The 21,902-nt window shown below is 34.9% G+C and overlaps 2 protein-coding genes across 8 annotated transcripts; one reads left to right on the top strand and one right to left on the bottom strand.

Annotated features, from left to right (window-relative positions):
• Window positions 1–5,037: 5,037 nt before the first annotated feature.
• On the bottom strand, window positions 5,038–7,102 carry LOC105179664 (actin-1-like). Its single transcript, XM_011103306.2, has 5 exons — window positions 7,017–7,102; window positions 6,717–6,789; window positions 6,232–6,625; window positions 5,500–6,113; window positions 5,038–5,409 (listed from the first exon to the last, which is right to left on the bottom strand). The coding sequence occupies exons 2-5, from the start codon at window positions 6,774–6,776 to the stop codon at window positions 5,344–5,346; spliced, it is 1,134 nt and encodes a 377-aa protein (XP_011101608.1). The 5' UTR covers window positions 6,777–6,789; window positions 7,017–7,102; the 3' UTR covers window positions 5,038–5,343.
• A 5,092-nt stretch (window positions 7,103–12,194) lies between these two features.
• On the top strand, window positions 12,195–21,611 carry LOC105179665 (putative lysine-specific demethylase JMJ16). Of its 7 annotated transcripts, none has more exons than XM_011103311.2 (13): window positions 12,195–12,266; window positions 13,095–13,159; window positions 14,606–14,898; window positions 14,994–15,065; window positions 15,415–15,492; window positions 15,657–16,184; window positions 16,290–16,514; window positions 17,086–17,247; window positions 18,076–18,444; window positions 18,700–20,125; window positions 20,219–20,322; window positions 20,576–20,773; window positions 21,056–21,611. In XM_011103311.2, the coding sequence occupies exons 3-13, from the start codon at window positions 14,611–14,613 to the stop codon at window positions 21,380–21,382; spliced, it is 3,777 nt and encodes a 1,258-aa protein (XP_011101613.1). In that variant the 5' UTR covers window positions 12,195–12,266; window positions 13,095–13,159; window positions 14,606–14,610; the 3' UTR covers window positions 21,383–21,611. The 7 variants fall into 7 exon arrangements, with proteins under 7 accessions (XP_011101613.1, XP_020547052.1, XP_011101609.1 ...); XM_020691393.1 differs by lacking the exons at window positions 12,195–12,266; window positions 21,056–21,611 and adding exons at window positions 12,335–12,484; window positions 20,399–20,499 and having other exon boundaries at window positions 20,576–20,714; XM_011103307.2 differs by lacking the exon at window positions 12,195–12,266 and adding an exon at window positions 12,336–12,484.
• The last annotated feature ends 291 nt before the right edge of the window (window positions 21,612–21,902 follow it).

Below are 21,902 nucleotides of genomic sequence, written 5' to 3' on the forward strand. Positions count from 1 at the left end.
TATTTTTTTTTATCTATATCTATATTTATATCTATATATCTATATATATATACCATATATAAAAGTATGAATTCTATGTGTTTGTTCCCCATCGTGAAAATATAATTAATTATGTATTTTTTTAATAATAAAAAAGAGTTAATTATAAAAGAAAAAATACTATAAAAAAAGACTATTTAATAGTTCGAATACACTACAAAAAAAGAGTCATTTGAAGAGGATAAAATGACAATTCCAATGGTCTTTCGAACTTTTGAGAAATGGAATTAGGACGCTGACGTCACAGTCCTCTTATATTCCATCCTTTATTTTTATAACGATCGGACTGTTACAAACATTGTTATCATTTTTGTGTTACAAGTTGTGTTCCTACTGCCATGCCAAAGTTAGAATGGTAAATTATTGTAACACAGTTTGGAATGATTTTTAAACATTAGAATGGCCCGCTAATTGTAGATAAGTACCATTCCAAAATGAGGTCCAAAATCTATTGGGAAAAGGGACAGTTGATAAAACCATTCCAAAATAATGTACAATTTGAGACGATTTAAGTATTTAGAAAAACTTGTATTACAACACCCGTTCCTAAATATGGTACTTGTGGGAAATAGTATGTGTTTCAAGTACAGTTCCAAAATGAGTTACAATTTGGAACGATCTTAGTGGATAGAAAATATTGTATTACAATACTTGTTCCAACTGCATTACAATGCTAAATTTTAACGGCTACTTTGTCGTTCCCACACCGTGTTCCAATACCCGTTCCTAAATGTAGTGCAATGACTATATTTTAAAGATTATTTTTGGAGTGTCAAACACTATTTCAATGTTTATTCTAAATTTTCTTATATATATGTTGATTTTTTTTTATTTAATCTTACTATCTTCTTGTATTCTTATACTCTCTCTCTCCCTATTTCCTCAATCTCTCTTTAATTTTCATTGATCTCTCACTATCTCTCTTGCATTCTTATACTCTCTCTCTCTCTCTCTCCTCAATTTCTCTTGAATTTTCATTGATTTTTAAAGCTATTTTGATCAGGTAACAACTCAAACCTTTTTTGGTCAATTAAAATGCATGCAAAACTTATTAATTAGTTATATTTGTTCTACTTTTGTTGAGTAAATTTAAAGCACTTAATGAGGTAAATTTTGATATGTATATGAAAGGGTTTATGTCGAAGTATTATAATTGTGCTTTCCATGGGGATGAGAGGCTGCAGGAGTACTTTTGATACCGCTATCGAGCCCCCTGCGCCAGGAGGAGCAAACTCCAGCTACTCAGTAGGAGAGTACTATTATGCACTAGGGTGATGCGACGTAGATGATTGGGCACAGAGGATGGTTTTCGATTCTGCCGAGCCTGCTTTCTAGTCTTCTAATTATAACTCGGAGGGTGTGCTTGATGATGGTACGAGGTCCTGCTCTACTGATGTCGGGTCTACTTCGAGCCGCACATTCTTTGCAATTAAAGCAGACTCCGTAGAGATGAAGATCTCACAAGCAATGACGATCGTATTCAACAGTTTATTTTCAACCACTCTGGCCGAGCAAGTGGTATCTCAAAGAAGAGGTGGCTCAGCGGTTTAGAACTTCACATAATCGAGACATACATCTTGTGCAACTGTGAAGTAGTCACGCCATACTACAAATAAGTGTATAGATAGTGATAGTTTTTTCAAATATTGAGAGTTTGAACACATATATTTATATATATCCTTTTCTTAATAAAAAAAAGGTCGTTTTAAAATGAACTCTACGAGCATCACCATTTGGAGGACCTAAACATCGATCAACTAGTAGCAACTGAATTCACGGATTGGTTCATATGTTGTGTAAGTGTCAAACCTCGTATATTGTGTTATAACTAGTGTGAAACATCATTCATAAATTGTCTTTTCTATGTGAATTGCTGGTGAAATCTGAATTGAACTACACGAATTAACAAGTTGTTGAAGTTGTATTATTGGGATCCTAGGGCAGAGGTGAAGACGTTCCAGTGTTACTTCGTGAATGGTTACAATTTTCACACTGAACATCACAATGTAGACAAGTCAGCTATGAAATACAGGGTGTATGTGAAAGCTCATCATATACAGACACAAACAGTAACTTCGATAGGATACTCGAAGAGATAATTTAGTTAGATTACCCACTTATTCCGGACATGGACATTGTTATGTTGAAGTATTGTTAGATCGACATGGTAAGAGGTATAAAAATACACGGTCGTTATCAACTTGTTGATGAAAATTTCAAGAGGTGTAGCAAAAGAAAGAATCATTAATTCTGGCGCAACAAGCAATACAAGTATACTACACAGAGTACCCGAGCATGAAGAGAGACAAAGCCGATTGGATGAGTGTAAGCTCAAAGAATAATTGATGACTCTTGATCGGCCGAAGTCACATATCAGCTAGAGGAAACCATATCTACTCCAGATGCTACTATAGACAACCAAACGTACAACCTACATGATCTAAATGGTATACAATTAGTTGTTGATCTTTCTGTGGCACGTCAACAGGGAGTAAGTACATCCCGTTCAACAAATGGTGAATCTGATGACGAATATAGCTTTGATGAGGATTACGAGACTGAATAGATCCATGATTGAGTGTTTAATGTTTAGTTATCGTTCTTACTTGTAATGAAAGTTTTAAGTTTATACATTCTATTAATTGTGAAATTTAATTTTTTTTCGATAGACTATTTAATAATCCTAATATATACCTCTAAACTACTTAGATCAACAATGATAAATATATCCATTATAAAAAATAAATCAAAAAATAATATTTCTATGTGATTAATTTGTTAGAAGAGATTTTTAAATACTTTAAGATAATAGGGCACCGTTAAATTTAAAATGGAATGGCGTCTGAATAATATATAAAATACTAATATAAACTTCAAAAGATAAAAATAAAAATAAATTAATATAATGAAATTTTAAGTAAAACTTATCTATCTTATTAATTAGAAGTGCTTTTGAAAATTAATATGAGTAACTTCCAATTAAATAATTTAATTTGAATTTTAAGATTCGATAATTATTTTTTAGATTGTACTTTCTCGTATTTTATTTTTTACCATAATATTATGGAAGAAAAGTAATACTAATAGGTACAACTTACGATTATGATAAAATATATATAATAGCTAGAATGTCTTAACTGTTTATTCCTATTGTTAAAAGAAATTCATACCTGACTTTAGGCCACAATTCGGTCGTCTCTAGGGCATTCTAGCTAATCATTTGATTGTTGGCGCGTCTGGTGGGGCAGTTGCGCACTTCCACCGCAAGCTTCGGCTCTTTCGGGATGGAGCCGTTGCGCACTTGACCTCGACTATTAGACAACCAATCGACAACCACTTATTGTCAAAGCCTTAATGTTTGTTTTTGTGTTTTTACACCTTATCTGCGTGTTTTTCTGTTTTTCAACTTTTTATATATAATATGTATATATACATAATATAAAACAGACATGATTTGACAATAAACAACAATTTTTGTCTCCCAAAAGTACAACATTAAACATAAAATATTTATATATATACATATTTATATATAAAATATATGATTTGAAATTGAACAGTGATTTTTGTCTCCCAAATCCCAACATCAAACTTACACCACTTATTTTAAAATATTTTAAATTTTCCCAAAACACAAATCCAAACATATCATATATTTTCAACACACACTCACTTATCTCTATTTTTCTCTCTTTATTTCCAAAACACAAAACAAAACAACTAAAACACAAATTCAAACATAATAATGTAAGTATTTTGTTCCCAAAATTCTTGGGATTACAAAATGCTTGGGAGTTGAGTGGGCAATTGATATGAAAGATTTCAACTGGCATAAATTTCATAATCACAATTAATTAAATTGCGAGTCACATCTTTTGCAATATTTATGAAGCATAATTTCGTCATCAGTATATTAATGAGGAGCATAAATCAAGAAACACATTAATAAAATGGCTACAAAGGGATATTACTAAAATGCAGTTACCAACTTTAACCCTATCAAATGAAATTTGGACAAAATGAACGAAGAAGATAACTTTTCTTATTTACCAAATATTATAAATATATCCTCCTTAGTTCATTTGCATACATTGGATTTTGAAGAGAGAGATAAAAATTAGAAAAGTTCTAACTCATTTGTACGTATTGAGAGCTACAATTGTATTATGTAGACTAAAAATAAAATAATTTATTTTGTGTAATATCAACATCCAATCAAAATAGAAGAAAAATACAAGCAACTTCTTGTGATATTGTAAATGAGTAAATTACTCCTTTATGAAAAAAAAAATAATTTATCTCCCTGTATTTTCTAAAATGCAGCAATTTACCTTCCTATGTTTTTTAAATAAAAAATTAAATGTTGCAATGCAACTACAAGGATACATTCCCTATTAAAGAAGGAAATCAAAAGTAAAATACTAAATTAACTCACTTAATCTTGATTGATTTAAAATTCTAAGAAATGTTTAATAAAGTCAATACATAAATTGATAAAAAATATGATGCAGTATCTTGGGAAGATGATGGAAATATTAAACGATTGAAATTCAAATGCCAAGCATGCATATGGGAGATAATTAATAATTTTATCGAGAAAACTCGAGATCTATGAAACCATCAAGAGGATTTCTCTTACCAATAATATCGAACAAGTAAAAAAAATAATGAAACTATGTGTTTACGGAACCACTTATATAATTATATTTTTATTTAGCTTTTTAAATTTCATCGAATCGATAGCTTTTACTATAATGAATTTTAAAAGTTCATACTCATTAAGCTTAATGAATAGAATCATAGCATTTATAAAGTACTTATTGAATTTCAAAATAATATTTCTTAATTATGAAATATTTTATAGTTTTACTTGATTAAATTTTTAAATAATGTAATCATTTTATCAAGATAATAGTATAGGAAACACGTAATTCGTACTGGTATTATAAAATTATGTACCGAAAACGAAAGTCTTCTCTTCCATAACATGAGCACAAATTTTCGTAACGATACTAGAACGAATGCTATTGCAAGGAAACACTTCTGTTACCAAAACCGTGGCAACGAAGGGGAAATTCATTACAAGAACTTTTAGCATCGGGCTTCGGAGGACAAGACTCATAACGAGCACACTGCGCTGCCCAAGCATCTTGTGACAAAAATTACACTTATTATAAAAAACTCTTCCTTACGAAAAATGAAATTTCTTATAATGTTCTCCTAAAGAAAACGTCGAAAATCTTGAATAAAATAAAATAAAACAAAAAATCAAATAATTGGTACGTAGCTCTTTGTAGTGCCTGATTAGAAGCACTTTCTGTGGACAATTGATGGACCTGCTTCATCGTATTCAGCCTTTGCTATCCACATCTGTACAAAATATGATTGGATTAGAATATGTGAAGGATCGATATATGTTCCATCATCAATTAATTATGTGTTGTGTAAGACCCTAATTACCTGTTGGAAAGTGCTGAGAGATGCCAAGATGGAGCCCCCAATCCAGACACTGTACTTCCTTTCAGGAGGAGCAACAACCTTAATTTTCATGCTACTTGGAGCTAAGGCTGTAATTTCCTTGCTCATCCTGTCAGCTATTCCAGGGAACATGGTAGTACCACCACTGAGTACGATGTTGCTGTAAAGGTCCTTCCTGATGTCGACATCGCACTTCATGATGGAGTTGTATGTAGTCTCATGGATGCCAGCTGCTTCCATTCCGATCATTGAGGGCTGGAACAGAACCTCGGGACACCGGAATCGCTCATTGCCGATGGTGATCACCTGCCCATCTGGCAGCTCAAAGCTCTTCTCAACCGAAGAACTAGTTTTTGCAGTCTCAAGTTCTTGCTCATAGTCTAGAGCAATGTAAGATAACTTCTCCTTCATGTCTCTCACAATTTCACGCTCCGCGGATGTGGTGAAAGAGTAGCCACGTTCGGTCAGGATTTTCATCAAGTAATCAGTAAGGTCACGGCCAGCCAAGTCGAGACGAAGGATGGCGTGTGGGAGGGAGTAGCCCTCATAGATAGGGACGGTGTGGCTCACACCATCACCAGAGTCCAACACAATACCTAAGCAGGAAATGTAATAGGAAATTACCCTTTGGAAGCTGCCATCACTAGCTCAAAAATCCTAACAACATCTCATCATTCTAAATTGTACATCAATCACATTGAAAGCTTATCTTACCAGTAGTACGACCACTAGCATACAGGGAAAGCACGGCTTGAATAGCGACGTACATGGCCGGAGCGTTGAACGTCTCAAACATAATCTGAGTCATCTTCTCCCTATTAGCCTTGGGATTGAGAGGTGCTTCAGTTAGGAGGACGGGGTGCTCCTCTGGGGCAACACGAAGTTCATTGTAGAACGTGTGATGCCATATCTTCTCCATGTCGTCCCAATTGCTCACTATCCCATGCTCTATCGGGTACTTGAGAGTTAAAATACCACGCTTGGATTGAGCCTCGTCTCCAACGTACGCATCCTTTTGCCCCATACCCACCATAACTCCAGTGTGACGGGGGCGCCCGACGATGCTAGGGAATACAGCTCGTGGAGCATCATCTCCAGCAAATCCAGCCTACAACCAGTACAAAAAGCAGCCTCTGGCTATTAGTGAACAAAGCATTGCGACATTGCATGCCCAGAAATTTTAGATTACATGTATGTACCTTAACCATTCCTGTCCCATTGTCGCACACGAGAGGCTGAATGTCCTCCGCTTCTGCCATCTTATACTACTTTCTGTACTCAATTAGTAAGTTTCAGTAAGTACCCCAAAATGAAGCTGCACATGCACATGCATGTCACTCTACACTACACTACACTACACTACACCAAAAATTCTAGCCCGAACCCAATTCGATCCGCCGAACATTCAATCAAATCTGATTCGGGCAAGAATTTTTCCATTAACAATTACAAGCAACAATCTAGAAAATGAGAATGAAAATGCAAAACTATGTGTATACCTTTTGAAAAGTGCAAATTCTTGGAGGGTAAACAGATGGGAAGAGACGAGGAGAGGACTGTGTATGTATGTATGTATATGTCTGCAGTTAGCGAATTTGGGAATAGTGAGTTGAGCTGTTTATATAAAGGGAATGTGTTATAATTAAGTAGTATGAATGAACGGTGGAGGGCAAAAGGTTGGTTGGGTCATCGTTCTATTTCCATTCTCTAGAATTTGAAATCGGTGGTGGCCGCATCCCACTTCCTATTTTTATGCTTCTACGCTCATTTCATCTCAATTCATTCACTCCATTCCTTTTTTCTTGCTCTCTCAAACATTTTACATTCATTTTCTTCTTTACGTAATTCTCTTTCTCTTTCCTATTGTTAAATACAAATTACTTTGGTGTAAAATCAAATAAGTATAAGAATTCACTTAATTTGCCCCATATTTTGTAAACGAGACGGGTAAAATACTTTTTTAGTCCCATAAAATAAGGGTAGATTTTTTTTTGGTATCATAAGTATGGGCGGGTCTGACTTTTAGTCACATAAAATTTATAATCACGCGTTATTAGTCTCGAAAGATCATGTGCGGTGTGGATTTCATGCTAAAAATGCGTTGTTTGCGGCTAAATCACAACGTCCTTTTAGTCTGGGATAAATCCAAATTACCCTCCTAAACTATCGAAAAATGACAAAAATCACCCTGAAAAAGAAAAAAAAAAAAAACCTCTCTAATCTTTTAATAAAGAAGCATATACCCTGCAGGGCAGTGTAGTTCATTCGCCCATTTTTGCGATTGGTTTAACTAAAATAGTTAAATCATTTGCAAAATGGGCGAGTGAACTACATTGCCTAGTAGACGGGGGTAATATGCTTTCCTTTTTTTTCAAATTTTTTTTTTTTGCCCATTTTCATATTTCAGGAGGGTAATTTGGATTTTTCATCCCTAACAATGCATATGACTTTTTTAGGACTAAAAAGACATAATTTTAAATTTTATAGTACTAAAAGCGTCATCTGTTAAAGTTGTGGTACCAAAAATAATTGTATTCTTATTATATGGGACTAAAAAAATATTTTGCCCGTACAAATAGTATTTAACCCCTCTCCGACTTTGTTGTGTTATTCACGCGCTTCGTTTTTGACTGATTTTTTGTGTTTGATATGTATATTTTATGTTTATACGTTTGATAATTCAATCAAAAGATAAAAAAAGAAAATACTATTTATGACTTTTAATCCCACGTCATTATTTTTATCTAATGAACCATTATATCTATTAATTAATTTTTAATTCTTTCGTTAATTTTTAAAAAATGGAGTTAATTAGTTTTTGAATTTAACTAAAATATGCATTTGTACATTTACTTATAAAATTGTTAATTAAAATGTTTATAATCATTTTTCGTAAATCAGTTATTTCAAAATTAATTATTTTGAAAAATTATTTATTTTATAATTAATTAATTTGTGACCAATTATCTAACCATCACTACAGAAAAATACAACATTTAACCATGACTAATTACCATGGTTAAAAATAAATAACCATAGCAAATAGTTATTGGCTATAATCATGCAACGGTTGTTCGCAGTGGTATGTGCGAGGATGGTTAAAACATTTATCATGGATAAAAGTTACGGAAAATATTTTCACTATAGCTCTTATCCATGATAAATAATTTTTTTAATAAAAAATCTATATTTTTTGTGTCGATTTTATTTAATTATGATCACTAAATCTTAGAACGACTATATTGGCAATTAACAAATTACGTACTGAATGAGGCGTATGTGCCACGCCTGCATTCTGTTACTTGCTAATTTGAACAGTTCTTGGAAGGGGATCCAAATGCCTGTGCGTCCTCTAAAGAATAGCTCTCGTTGGAAGATCTAGAAAGATCTACTCCCTAATAATAGATGGAATTGGATAATCAAAATTCAAAAAGACATTCAGAACTACTTGTAGTATTTAAGGATTTTTGCGGGGCTGAATAGCTATATATATATTTTTGTAATATTATAAATAAGTAAATTATTTCGTTATAAAAAAATAGTAATTTATCTTCCATATCTTTTAAAGGGATAATTACACTTCCTCTCCTTAGGTTTGACATAATTACACGTAGACTCCCTGTGGTTTGGGAAATTACATCTAACACCCCTGAAATTTGCTTTCGTCTAACAAATAAGTCTCACGTTAGTCAAAATTCACCGAATTTGCTGATATCAATAAAAAAATTGAAAAAAAATTATATTTACCCTCAATCAACTTATTACTGACCTATAGCAGGTCAAGTAAATCTTTTTATGATCAAATTACCCTCATACATATTCACACGTTAATGCATGTGATGAGGTATATCTTCACCGTTATAAGGGTAATTTCGTCCGAGAAGAATTGTTTAACCTACAATAAGTCAATTAAAAGTAGATATCAATTTTCATTCAATATTTTTGTTAATATTAGTAAATTCGCTGAATTTTGACTAACGGAAGAACTTATTTGTTAGACAAAAGCAAATTTCAAGGGTGCTAGATGTAATTTCCCAAACTATAGGGGATCTACATGTAACTACACCAAACCTCAGGGAAGGGGAGTGTAATTTCCATTTCTTAAAATAAAGCAATTTACTTCTCCAGTAAATTCCACTAAAGTTTACATTTCTGTACTTAAAAAAAGAGAACTCTAAATATAAAAAAAACATTATTTTCTTGCTAGTAAGTACACAAATAAAATTAAAATTCACATCCAATTTGAATATGTTTAAAAAATTAATTTTAGTGGCATGTTTTGAAATGGAAAATATTTTTTTTTGGAACGAATTCTTTAGATGGTTATAATATTAAATGGAACAGGTTTTTATTTTCTGAAACAACTTTTTTAATGGGAAAAAATCTGTAATTTATATATACGTTTTATATGTTTTGTAACGGCTCCACGAAAGCCAACTAATAACATTCTTAAAGCAAATAAAATATTTAATCAATCAATAATTTATAAATACTTGAATTCATTAATTTTTTTTATTAAATATTAAATCGGATAATAGGAATAACATTTAATAAATATACTAATTAGATAATATAATTATTTTAAATTAATTGAGAATTTAGAGGAATAAATGTTAATTACCTTTTTCGTTTGCGAGTCTCCGCAGTAAAGGAAATGACTTTGATCAGGAAATGAAGTGAAATTAAGGCATTGGTTATTTTGATTTATATTTACATATATATATATATATATGTAGAGAGAGAGAGAGAGCATAGATAGGAATTTGCGAAGCACAACTGCCTCACTCTTTGTCTTCTTGTCCATTTTTTTTAAATATATTTTTCATAATAATTACAAATGAGTACTTAAATTTTTTAACTTATTTAATTTGACCTCAAATATTTTATAAAGCCCCAATTTAGTCTTTTCCACTTTTAATGTATTCAAATTTCAACCTATAATTTATTTGTGATTAAATTTAATTTTTTAATTATTACCAATTTGTTCCATAATTATGCACAAAGTTTATGGATGTTACGTTTATCAAGCCCATTTATGATCTAATTGACACTAAGTTGGTCGAATAAGGGAGGTAGCAACTATAACATCACGTCAATATACGTACGTATCTCCCTCTCAAATCAACATGGAGGTTTTTGAGTTTTTCCACAAGGAATAGTATCATTACTCCATGCTCACATACAAACGATCTTTCAATCATTCTGGCGTCAAAGAATGCTTTCGTCGCGGAAAATCTAATATACCGATCCAGTATTCCAAAAATATCTTTCATGTGGAGCATTACCGATCAAACATCATCATACCTCTCATACTATTTATGTATCTCGTTAGCCATTGAGCCCAATACGATACTGCAGACTTTCCGGTTATCCTCAAGCCACTTTTTGAATTTCTCGAACGTCAAACGTTCTCCAGCCAAGGACCCTTCTGACAAAGTCTGACGTAAAGACTTATCCAGTACGTAAGTCTAGTTCTCAAAATCGAGGACTACCCTCAAATTTCTCAACCAATTTGAATAGTTGGTTCCATCAAATATATTTGCCACGAGTATAGATATCATAATATTGTGTTTAAATTAAAACTTGGTATTTAGTCATTAACCTCTCCCACTATTACTACAAAAGTCCATCACTCTTAAATGGGGTTTCGAAAAATTATTTTCTAGTGGGCTTGGAATCCACAAGCGAAATTTTTCATGCCCCACTTTTACAATTCACATGAAAAATAACCTTGTGGGAGGTACTCAATACCATTTTCGTCCTACGAGATCCCCAAAATTTTTTGCCTCGCCTCTTCATATGATTTCAAGGACTCCAAGCGAATCATATTATTTAGCATTAGACTCAAGCCATCAACCAAATCATAGTAGTATTATCGCCCCGCATGACTCGTGAGACAGGAAATGGAAACGTATTCACTTCATTCATAATAATAGCACAGCTTTATTTCAATCTAAACGTGTCACAACTCGTGAGACCACGCTTGGGTGGAATCAGATTTCTCACCACATTTTCATGGATGGAAGACTTGGAATAAATAATACTTTGCTTCAATTCCATTTTGGGTCTAATATTAAATTTGGTCTAACCAAGTGAGAGTTAGGATTAAGTATGATCGAAACCTCATCACATATTATTAAGTCTTGCATGATAAATATATCAAATATATTAAATGCATTAATTAAAACACATCACATGCAAAACATAAGCCTAGCATGCCCCCTATTAGATGATCACAAGCCCAAAACTTATGCGGCCTACTGAGCCCTTAGCGGATTTCAATCCCAGCGATGTGAAATTATTGCCTTTAATTTGAACATTATCTATATAAAAGAAGACAAGAAAAAAAAATTAAAAAATTACACATTCATTAGATATTTGAACTTTTACATAGTACGTTCATGCCTAAAAAAAATCACATATGAAAAATAAAATAACGAATTATCTCCGTATTGTAAAAAATAATACAAACTATCCCTATCGAAATTATAAATAAAAAATAATACAAACTATCCCTATCAAAATTATAAATAAGAAATAATTTTATTAAGTTTTTCCATAAAAAAATATTTATTCATTTCACATATTCAGGGGGCAAATCACATTTAAGCCATTTAAATCCTAGTAACTAGAAAATTGCGGAGTTGAGGAAAAGAAATAAAAGCTTAATGAAAAGGTCTGTAAGACCAAAGACACAGGTCCTCACGCGTCACGCCACTTTGACAAATCAAAAATACCACCACCAGCAGGTAATTTCATATTCCATTTCCTATTAAAAATACAGAATTCTTTGGAGTATTTTAATATGGGTCCTTCTTAATTGTTTGGCGATCGAAAGTGTCTAACTCCCCTTCAGTACTTTTTGAATTAAACTTGTAAACTAACATTACCAAATTCTTCTTTGGTGTTAAATGCTACGAAAATAGTTTTGGTCATGGGCACATGGTTTTATAACAAAGCAACTCTGGTATAGTACTTAGCTATGTATTTTGCAGTTTTCTCTTTTTAACCCCAAAGTGAAAAAGAAAGTTGAAATAGGGTTCTTGGATTGGGGGTTTTTTTCCCCTATTTCTGTTTAACTTTTATGTTGTGTTATTGGATAAATGAATTTTGTTTTATTTTTTCAAGATATTGGAACTTTCTTCTTCCCATAATTTGAAAAATAGCAATTGCTGTGGTAAGTGCCCTTATCCACACTTTGAAATCTAACAAGGCCCAGCCAGAATACCTGTTGATATAATATAATATGAATTGTGATTGAGGTTGAGGTTTATCTCAAAATTTGGTTTAGTGTTTAATTAATGGATTGACAGTATTTTCAATTTATACTCGGGTATAATCTATAAACTTGTTGCTGTTTCTGTGACTAAAAAGTTAATTGGTGGTTGAATTAGGGTTAGGGTTAGATCTGCTGAATTGGGTCTTACATGCCCCCTTTTTTTCGCTCTTATTTTTATTATTTTTTTCTTTTTGGATTAAGGGTATGGTCGGCTTAATATTTTACATGATTATTGACGATTGTCTTTAATGAAGATGTAATTGATTTTGAATTGCTTTTGTGCTTCTGGACACCGTAGGTGGAGGGTTTGGCGGTCTGAGCAGCTATAGATCAAAAGGAATCTAAATCCTTCAGTCAGAATCTGTGAGTCTTTAATTTGGCTTTTCCAGATCTAAATTGTCTGTTGCGATCTGTACTGTTTTTCGGTTGTCATCAGCAAATGTTGGGTGGTGTTATCAGAAGCTTAGGGTGATGCCCTTCTTGTTCTATTCATAATTAGTGGTTTTTGGTCATGGGATTGTTATACTGAAATATTAAATTAATAAATAAATAAATAAATTGCAGTACTCGAGTAGGAAAATATTCATGAAGTTAATTTTACCTGTCCGTAGAAGTTCAGATAAAGTGTAAAAGCCTGATATAATATCTGGAGTTATGATTGGTTTTCTTTTTAAGCTGGTGCTTTAATTGGGAAAGAAAAAAACAGATGCTGCTAATGAAATCAGAGAGCGATTGCGAGATATATTCTCCAGATGAAATAAGTTATAGGGTTGCATTTGTTCTTCCTTTCATATTGCTTGTGCTATAACTCGAAAGGAATGAATGTGAGCTAATAGAACCCAGAAGCAGTAGGGAGCTGAAATAAATTGCATCTATCATGTAGATTGGTAACTGAAGTTAAAGTCATGACTAGATGACGGAATTGCTAAGAGAAGGAACGACTGGTTTCTTAATATTTCTACTCAGAAATTGCTAAATCTATTTGTATGTTTGTTTATGCGAAGAATCGCAACTATGAGGTCTTTATTGCATCTATATCATATTGGACTCATTGTTATAAAAACCTGTTTCATCTGATTAAAGGGTAAAAAAAATTTAGATGATTAGTTCATGGTTGGTTTGTTTTGATTTCATTTCATGTTTTGCCATTGTGTTTTGCTTCCTCTTTATTTTGTGTCGCCATAAACATAAATCACTGGGGGGCAGAGCCAATCAAGGGATAATGGTGCACAGTCACTCCTTAACAAAGTGAGTTTATTTTAGTGCTTATTCTTAATTAGGGAAAGGTACTTCCTATTCTTGTTTAGGATCTTGACCAACTATGTGGAAAATCAATGTGGGTGGGGGGTTGTGGTCTGGCAGTGGACTTGACATGGTTGGTTGATCTTGGGATGGTTAGTAAAGAAGGATATAGCATATCATGATACGGACTGCTTTGTGTTTGTGTTGCTTGGCAAATAAAATATCATTATGTACAGAATCTATATTTTTCATTTGTTTTTACTTCTTTCTTGTCTTTCTCTGTCCTTTTTTTCTTATCACAACGATTTGTTCGCTAATGGCTGTTTCTGCTTGATTTTGAATCACCCAAACTGTGTTTTTGTGTTTTACTTTTTCACTTTATTCAATGCATTTCCTGTTAAGGTATTTAGTTCTCCAAGTTTATATTGCTAAGCATGCTGATGTAGACTTTTAAAAGACGATTTAGGAAGTACCTGATGTTGAACGAGTTTTCTGGAATAATTTAATAGATATATCAACTCAGGCTTTGGGTGTTCTGGAATCTAATCCATTTTTTGTGCTTCTCAGTTGTAATGGGCACAGAACTTGTTGGACCTTGTGTCAAAGAAGATAGCATGGAAATTCCCTCAATTCCTCCTGGTTTTGAGTCACTTGTGCCCTTCAATCTAAAGAGGACAGAGGATAATCAAGTTAGTGGTTACTCGAGCTCTGCTAGTGCTGTTGAATCACTAACAGTCAAGTTGGAGAAAGAGGTTGATTCTAATGACGACTCAAAAACCGTGAAATCCCTTAGGCGTAGGCTCGGAATAAAGTACAACCAGTTCGATAACAGTTCAGGTGATGAACACGAGTCTGAGCAGGTTGGTCAAGTGTAGTTTAATGTTACATGTTCACTTTCTCTTTCAATGAATTTCTAATTTTAGCTTCTTGTTTCTTATACACTTAAAATTTGTAGCATATGTTTTTGAGGCACCAGCTCCCAAAAGGGGTTGTTCGTGGGTGTGAAGCCTGTAGCAACTGTCAGAAGGCGAGTATTTCAAAATTTATCTATCTCATTTTGCAAGTACAGAAAAACAGGCACTAGAGATGCATGTACCATGTATTTGTACATGCAACTCTGTGAACATATGGTCAAATGGATTCCTCATATCATCCTATTATAACTAAGCTTATTGTGCTCAGACCTATATAGCTTAGGAATGTTATTTAGTAAACCATGTCTGCAAACAGAGAGTTGTACCCAAAGTGTAAATTGCTTTATTACTAGCTGGATTCTGCCATATCTGTAGTGCCTGAGCTAGTTGGACGCTGAAAGTGTTGTTCGTTTTGCTTGCTATACCGTTAAACATGTTAATCTAATGTGAATCTTGGAACAGGTAACTGCAAAATGGCATCCAGAAGAAGCTCGCCGGCCCGATATTGAGGAGGCTCCCGTCTTCTATCCTTCTGAAGAGGTCCTTATTGTCCCGTTCATTGCTTGTTTATCCACATTTTGACCCTAGTGATTCTTGCTAGACCTTTTGTTTCTTGATTTTATGTTTTCGTTGGACCTCGCTTTACTTTTAGCTTTTAAACTTATTGTATTGATGTTAGTTTTGTGAAACTCGCTTGCCACTAGGAGTTTGAAGACACCTTAAAGTACATTTCAAGCATACGCGCTAAAGCAGAAACATATGGGATCTGCCGCATAGTACCACCTCCTTCTTGGAAACCTCCTTGTCCTTTGAAGGAGAGGAATATTTGGGAGAACTCGAAGTTCACAACTCGTATCCAGCGAATTGACAAGCTTCAAAATCGGAATTCAATGAAAAAGATATTGCCAACCAATCATAACAAGAGGAGGAAAAAGAGAAGATGCATGAAAGGCGGAGTTGATAATGAAAATAGTAATGAGGAAATCAAAACTGCATGTGTAGTTGGAGTGTATGAGGCTGAGAGGTTTGGCTTTGAACCTGGTCCAGAGTTTACTCTGGATACATTTCAGAAGTATGCTAATGATTTTAAGGCCCAGTATTTTAGTAGAAACAAGAATTTTTCAGACCCAGGATGTAACAGCATGATGGTTGAGGAGCAGTGGCAGCCTTCAGTAGAGAATATTGAGGGAGAATATTGGCGGATGGTGGAGAAACCAACAGAAGAAATCGAGGTAATTTTACAATGTTCATCTCCTATCATTTTACTTTTCTAAATGGAAAATTGATGTGAGGCTTTTTACTTTGAATTTAATTTTAATCGTTTGGCTCCTTTTTAGGTGCTTTATGGGGCTGATCTGGAAACTGGAGTATTTGGCAGTGGCTTTCCTAAAAATGCTCAGCAAGTTCATTCAGCTTCTGACATAAAGTATATTAACTCTGGCTGGAACTTGAATAACTTCCCCAGGCTTCCTGGTTCTGTTCTGTCATTTGAAGACAGTGATATATCAGGTGTGCTAGTTCCTTGGCTGTACATAGGAATGTGCTTTTCTTCATTTTGTTGGGTAAGGATAAGCATCCTCTTCATTACCCTGGTATATGGTGTTAGATGGTTTTGTCTGTCATAGAATAGTATGAAAACTGAAGGCACTTCCATAGCGATTCTCTCAAATTATGTTTTTGAATTCTGGGGCTTCTTGTACTTTGGAAAACATAAGCTTTTAGGAAAGTAGCTGTATGCATGATAAAGCTCAATAAAGAGGCTGAATTTAGACATGAAGACCAATGTTCCTAATGAATATTGTTCTTTGTTTGCTATTGATGTACTTCTATAGATATTTGTGGTAAACGTTTGTAGTATTTGAGGGATAGTCGTTTATCTTGGGTGCTTAATCAACATTTGGGGTTCTTTCCCTTTGCAACAAGTATCATATACCTTCTGAATGAACATCTTGCCATAAGCTCTAATTGAAGAAAACATGCTACCTTTTTTCCAAACGGAAGGAGTGTCAAACATAATAACTTGCTTATTGCCTCGTTTGATCAGTTATTCTTAATGCAATGCTTCATGATTTATGATTCACTGTTTCTGATTTTCTCCATTTTCATTACTCATATATTGTTAATTGGTAACAGCATGTTGAGGATCATCACTTGTACTCATTGAATTACATGCACTGGGGGGATCCAAAGATGTGGTATGGTGTTCCAGGATCAGATGCCCTGAAACTGGAGGCGGCTATGAGGAAACATCTTCCAGACCTCTTTGAAGAACAGCCTGACTTGCTTCATAAGCTTGTAAGCATTATTTTTGCTTTATAAGACACTGGGTTAAGATTTTAGCAATACAATATAGTCGCACACTGTCTGGTTTTGTCCATGTGTATATGCTTTCTTATGTCAGCTGTCTACAGGTCTTGCTGGATAACTGACTAATACATCCCACAATTGCAGGAGTTGGTAGTTGTTCACTGGATAGTGATTATATATGCTGAATTTCATGTTGTTGTTGCAAATATGGATCCAACATCAGTTGAATGACTTGGAAACAGTAGTAAAAGAACTATGATCCACGTTCTGTTGGAACAAGTATGGATACAATTTGATTAATCCAGTGAAAATTAGTTTATACTACAGCGTTTTTTGGACTAAACTTTCTGCAATTATCATTGTTAGAGCTTAGTGTTTCATTGTTCTGGTCCAAGCCTTATGTGAAATTTTATGTGAGCCGCAGGAATGATTCTGCATACTGTCCAATTGTGTAACTATTAGCTATTGACATGATTTAACTTACACAGCCATGATCAGGGCTATATTACTGTTTTGTCCCTTCCATTCTCTGAGTATCCAAGGTTAATCATAGGCAGCATAACTTTCTCATTCTGATCAAAGCATGAGATGATCCTGTACTCAGTAAATAAATGAAAAAACAGCATATGTTACGACTTTGAATTATTCTTAAATCATTCTCTTCGCATTTCTTGTGTTCCATTAAGATGGTAGAATGCTTGGAGTTGAAATTCCTTCTTGGGGAGGTGGGGAAAAAACTTGCTATTTTAAAGCGTAATGCTTGATTGGTTTGATGCGGAAGTTTGATGTTCAACTCACATCTTAAACAATGTGCAGGTCACACAACTTTCTCCCTCAATTCTAAAATCTGAGGGTGTGCCTGTTTATCGATGTGTTCAGAATCCTGGGGAATTTGTCCTGACCTTCCCTCGAGCTTATCATGCTGGATTTAACTGCGGTTTTAATTGTGCTGAAGCAGTTAATGTTGCTCCTGTTGATTGGTTGCCACATGGACAGAATGCTATTCAGCTCTATCGTGAGCAAGGCCGAAAAACTTCCATTTCACATGATAAACTGTTGCTTGGTGCTGCTAGAGAAGCTGTGAAAGCAAATTGGGAATATAATTTACTAAGAAAGTCCACGTCTAACAATTTAAGATGGAAGGATGTTTGTGGAAAGGAGGGGATCTTATCAAAAGCACTCAAGGTATTTCTGGAAACTACGGTTATGTTTAGCTTTCATATCACTGTTACTTGATTCGTGCTGCATCCATGAATTGAGACATACCAAGGACTGAAGGAAACTTTTATTCATTGCGTTTATTCTTCAAATTGTTATCATGGCTTTGTCATATTACCGGACCTAGATGAATTTAACTTTAAAACATTTGTTAAATGCCATATATTAGTATATGTGTTTTGTTTATCGTATAATTAAAAGAGTATATTTTACTTTGGTTAGACTCGTGTTGAGATGGAGCGATCGCAGAGGGAATTCCTTTGCAAATCCTCACAGGCACTGAAGATGGAGAGCTCCTTTGATGCTAATAGTGAGAGGGAATGCAGCATATGCCTTTTTGATCTGCATCTATCAGCAGCAGGTTGCCACCACTGTTCACCTGATAAATATGCATGCTTGCACCACGCAAAACAGTTATGCTCCTGTTCCTGGGGTGCTAAGTTTTTCCTTTTTCGTTATGACATCAATGAATTAAACATTTTGGTTGAGGCTTTGGAGGGGAAACTGAGTGCAGTATATCGATGGGCTAGGCTTGATCTTGGACTTGCTCTAAGTTCTTATGTTTCCAGAGACAATATGCAGATTCCTGGGCTCCTAGGTAAATTATCGTATGGCTCCCAAGTAGCTCCAAGTGACATGAGTTCACTGCCTATTGTTGTTTCCTCAAAAGAGCAGAAAGGGCAACCAGATGGGAGTCTTCTGAATCCTACAAAGTATTCTGGAGGGCCAAACTCTTCCCAGAAGCTGAAGTCACCTGTGGTGGTATTGGCTCTGGAAAACATGAAGGCATCATCAAACTTACTTTCCCAGAAAGTTGAGGTTGCAAAACATTGTCTGCCATGCAAAAAAGATAACTTTTTACAGTCAGCTCCCAGATATAAAGCTTCATTATGTCAACTTTCTCAAGTCAATGATCTCAAGCCACCATGTAAAGAAAATTTAGCGTCAGAGAAACCTGAAGGGAACCAGTTATCATATCCTGGAAACAAAGATGTCATCCTCCTGAGTGATGATGAGGGAGATCAACCTAGCAAAGAACCTTCTGTTGAAAAGGAGGCTTCTGAAAAGCATACAGGAAGTGTTCAGAAGCCAGTTTGCCCTGCCAATATGGTTAGTCTAAGTAGTTGTATTCGGAATCCAGCCTCAACAACCACTGTTACTGGTCCGTGTGTAATTCCTGATATACTGAAGCAAGGTTCCAGTATAGAGTGCCCAAAAGTTGAAGACCATGCAGCAGAAACTGAAAGGTATCTTGGGGTCAATTCTCTAAGCAGTTCTTGCTCTAAGTTTCCCTCAACAGACTCAGATTCTAGTAAACATGCCCCAAAGAAGAAAGAGACCCCCAATTGTGATGAGGCAAATGCAGATAGTGACCACAAACCACAACAAATTGATGATGGAAGATCTTCTCATGGAGATAGTAATAAGAAGCTGGAATTGGATATTGAGTCAAAATCAATAGACAATGTCCAAACTGTATCATGTAACCCATCTGGTTCTCAGAATATCTTGGACAAATATTATCGCCAGAAGGGACCTCGTATTGCAAAAGTAGTTAGGAGAATTAATTGCAATGTTGAGCCTCTGGACTTTGGGAATGTTCGTGCAGGAAAGTTGTGGTGCGACAGTCGAGCTATTTATCCGAAAGGTATGAATTGTAGAAATCATTCATGCACCTTAGCTTCTGCACAGCTTTTATTGGATTGAATAAAAATCAGCTTGTTTTTTCTGTTTGATGCAGGATTTAGGAGTCGAGTCAGATACATAGATGTTGTGGATCCCACTAACATGTGCTATTATGTCTCTGAAATTCTGGATGCTGGAAGGACTGGACCTCTATTTATGGTGATTAGATTTTGGTAGTTAAGCTTTTGGTGTATCATATAATGTATTGCATCACAAAATGTATTTGATTCACCAGGTTCTCACCAGTTCAAAATGCATATTTCCTTTTCCTCTTGTTTTGGCTGACGACTTCTACTGCATCTCATTAACGTTGTGCCAGTGATTTCAGGATCCAGTGTGAGATTAGTTGGCTTCTTATCTGTCACTTCTTCTCAAACGAGTAATTTTAGTAGTTCTGGTTTCTTTTTTTTAGGTCTCTGTGGAACATTGTCCTAGTGAAGTATTTGTGCATGTCTCGGCAGCGAGATGCTGGGAAATGGTGCGGGAAAGGGTAAATCAGGAGATTGCAAAGCAGCATAAGTTAGGAACAGCAAACCTTCCTCCTTTGCAGCCTCCGGGGAGTCTGGATGGCATTGAAATGTTTGGCTTTTCTTCTCCAGCAATTGTCCAGGCAAGTCCTTGAACCTATCATGTTTTTAACCTGGACTTTGTAGTTTGAACCCCATGAAGTCAGAAAAATTAGTGAAGTATTTCAATTTGTAATTTCCCGAGTAGGATTTTCTATATTTCTTGATTCTAGGTGATCCAACCTTATGCAGTATGTCGAAGTTAGTTGAGTACCACATGGAATCTTTTAGTTTTCAATTGCTTACCAGTTAAAAATAAAGCTTTTCTTTTTTAATAGCTGATTATGAATCGGCATCCCCCCCCCATTTCACCATTCCTTAAACAGGTAATTCAGGCTATGGACCAGAATCGTGTCTGTTCAGATTACTGGAAATCACGGCCCCTAATGCAGATCCCTCAGCAATCTCATTATGTGGAAAGTAATAGCAACTCTTGTTTGAAGTCAGAGCCCTTGAACGATGAAGAAACCAGGAAAAGCAATCCTGGCGTCGACAAGATACTGAGTGGCCTATTTAAGAAGGCAAATCCGGAGGAACTTCAGACCCTGTACAGTCTTTTATATAACAAGAATTCCACGGATGACCAAAGCTTACTGGCCCGGCTTCTTAGCGAGGAGATAAACAGGCACCCAAAAATAGAGTTCCCAGCGTAGGATTTACTCTGGCTTTGCCTTTAATCCTTGATTTTGTAAATGATGAGCTCCTCCTTAGGTCACATATACGTCTGCTATTCATCTACTTCTCTCAGAATTCTTTTTTACATTGTAGCTGAAGGGCAGGATTCGTCGGTCAGACGAATATTTTGAATAATTAGCCTTACATTCATTTCTGTAGCAATAATAAACGTTCCATTCTTTCAAATTCAGGTTATGTTCAGTCTTCCGAAAATTGAGTCCTTTCTGAGCCCTTGAGTGAGCTCGGGTTATAAATTCTAAATTTTTATTAAACTCTACGTTGAGTCAAACTGGGAGTACTATCTGATACCCTTCACTTCTTTAAAAATAACAAGTCCAATTGGTCCAATAACGCACCTAGTCGACCCAAAATGAGATGACCCACATTTGTCCAGATGCGACGTAGGAGGGTGAGACCGACCCAATGTACTGCTTGTGCAAAGAAGGGATACATGTTGCCTCCTAGGAAGCCACGGGGATTCAAAGGATATCAGCATGC

Source organism: Sesamum indicum, unplaced genomic scaffold (genome assembly GCF_000512975.1).
Source record: "Sesamum indicum cultivar Zhongzhi No. 13 unplaced genomic scaffold, S_indicum_v1.0 scaffold00188, whole genome shotgun sequence".
In the NCBI taxonomy this organism is placed as follows: Eukaryota; Viridiplantae; Streptophyta; class Magnoliopsida; order Lamiales; family Pedaliaceae; genus Sesamum; species Sesamum indicum.

Excerpts from the sequence above, each read along its gene's own strand:
- LOC105179665 (XM_011103311.2), top strand. The coding sequence starts at position 14,611 with ATGGGCACAGAACTTGTTGGACCTTGTGTCAAAGAAGATAGCATGGAA. Across the intron at positions 16,515-17,085 it reads GCTTTTCTTCATTTTGTTGG|CATGTTGAGGATCATCACTT; the intron begins GTAAGGATAAGC and ends AATTGGTAACAG. Across the intron at positions 20,774-21,055 it reads CTTCTCCAGCAATTGTCCAG|GTAATTCAGGCTATGGACCA; the intron begins GCAAGTCCTTGA and ends TTCCTTAAACAG.
- LOC105179664 (XM_011103306.2), bottom strand. The coding sequence starts at position 6,776 with ATGGCAGAAGCGGAGGACATTCAGCCTCTCGTGTGCGACAATGGGACA. Across the intron at positions 6,626-6,716 it reads ATGGGACAGGAATGGTTAAG|GCTGGATTTGCTGGAGATGA; the intron begins GTACATACATGT and ends TACTGGTTGTAG. Across the intron at positions 5,410-5,499 it reads CTCTCAGCACTTTCCAACAG|ATGTGGATAGCAAAGGCTGA; the intron begins GTAATTAGGGTC and ends TATTTTGTACAG.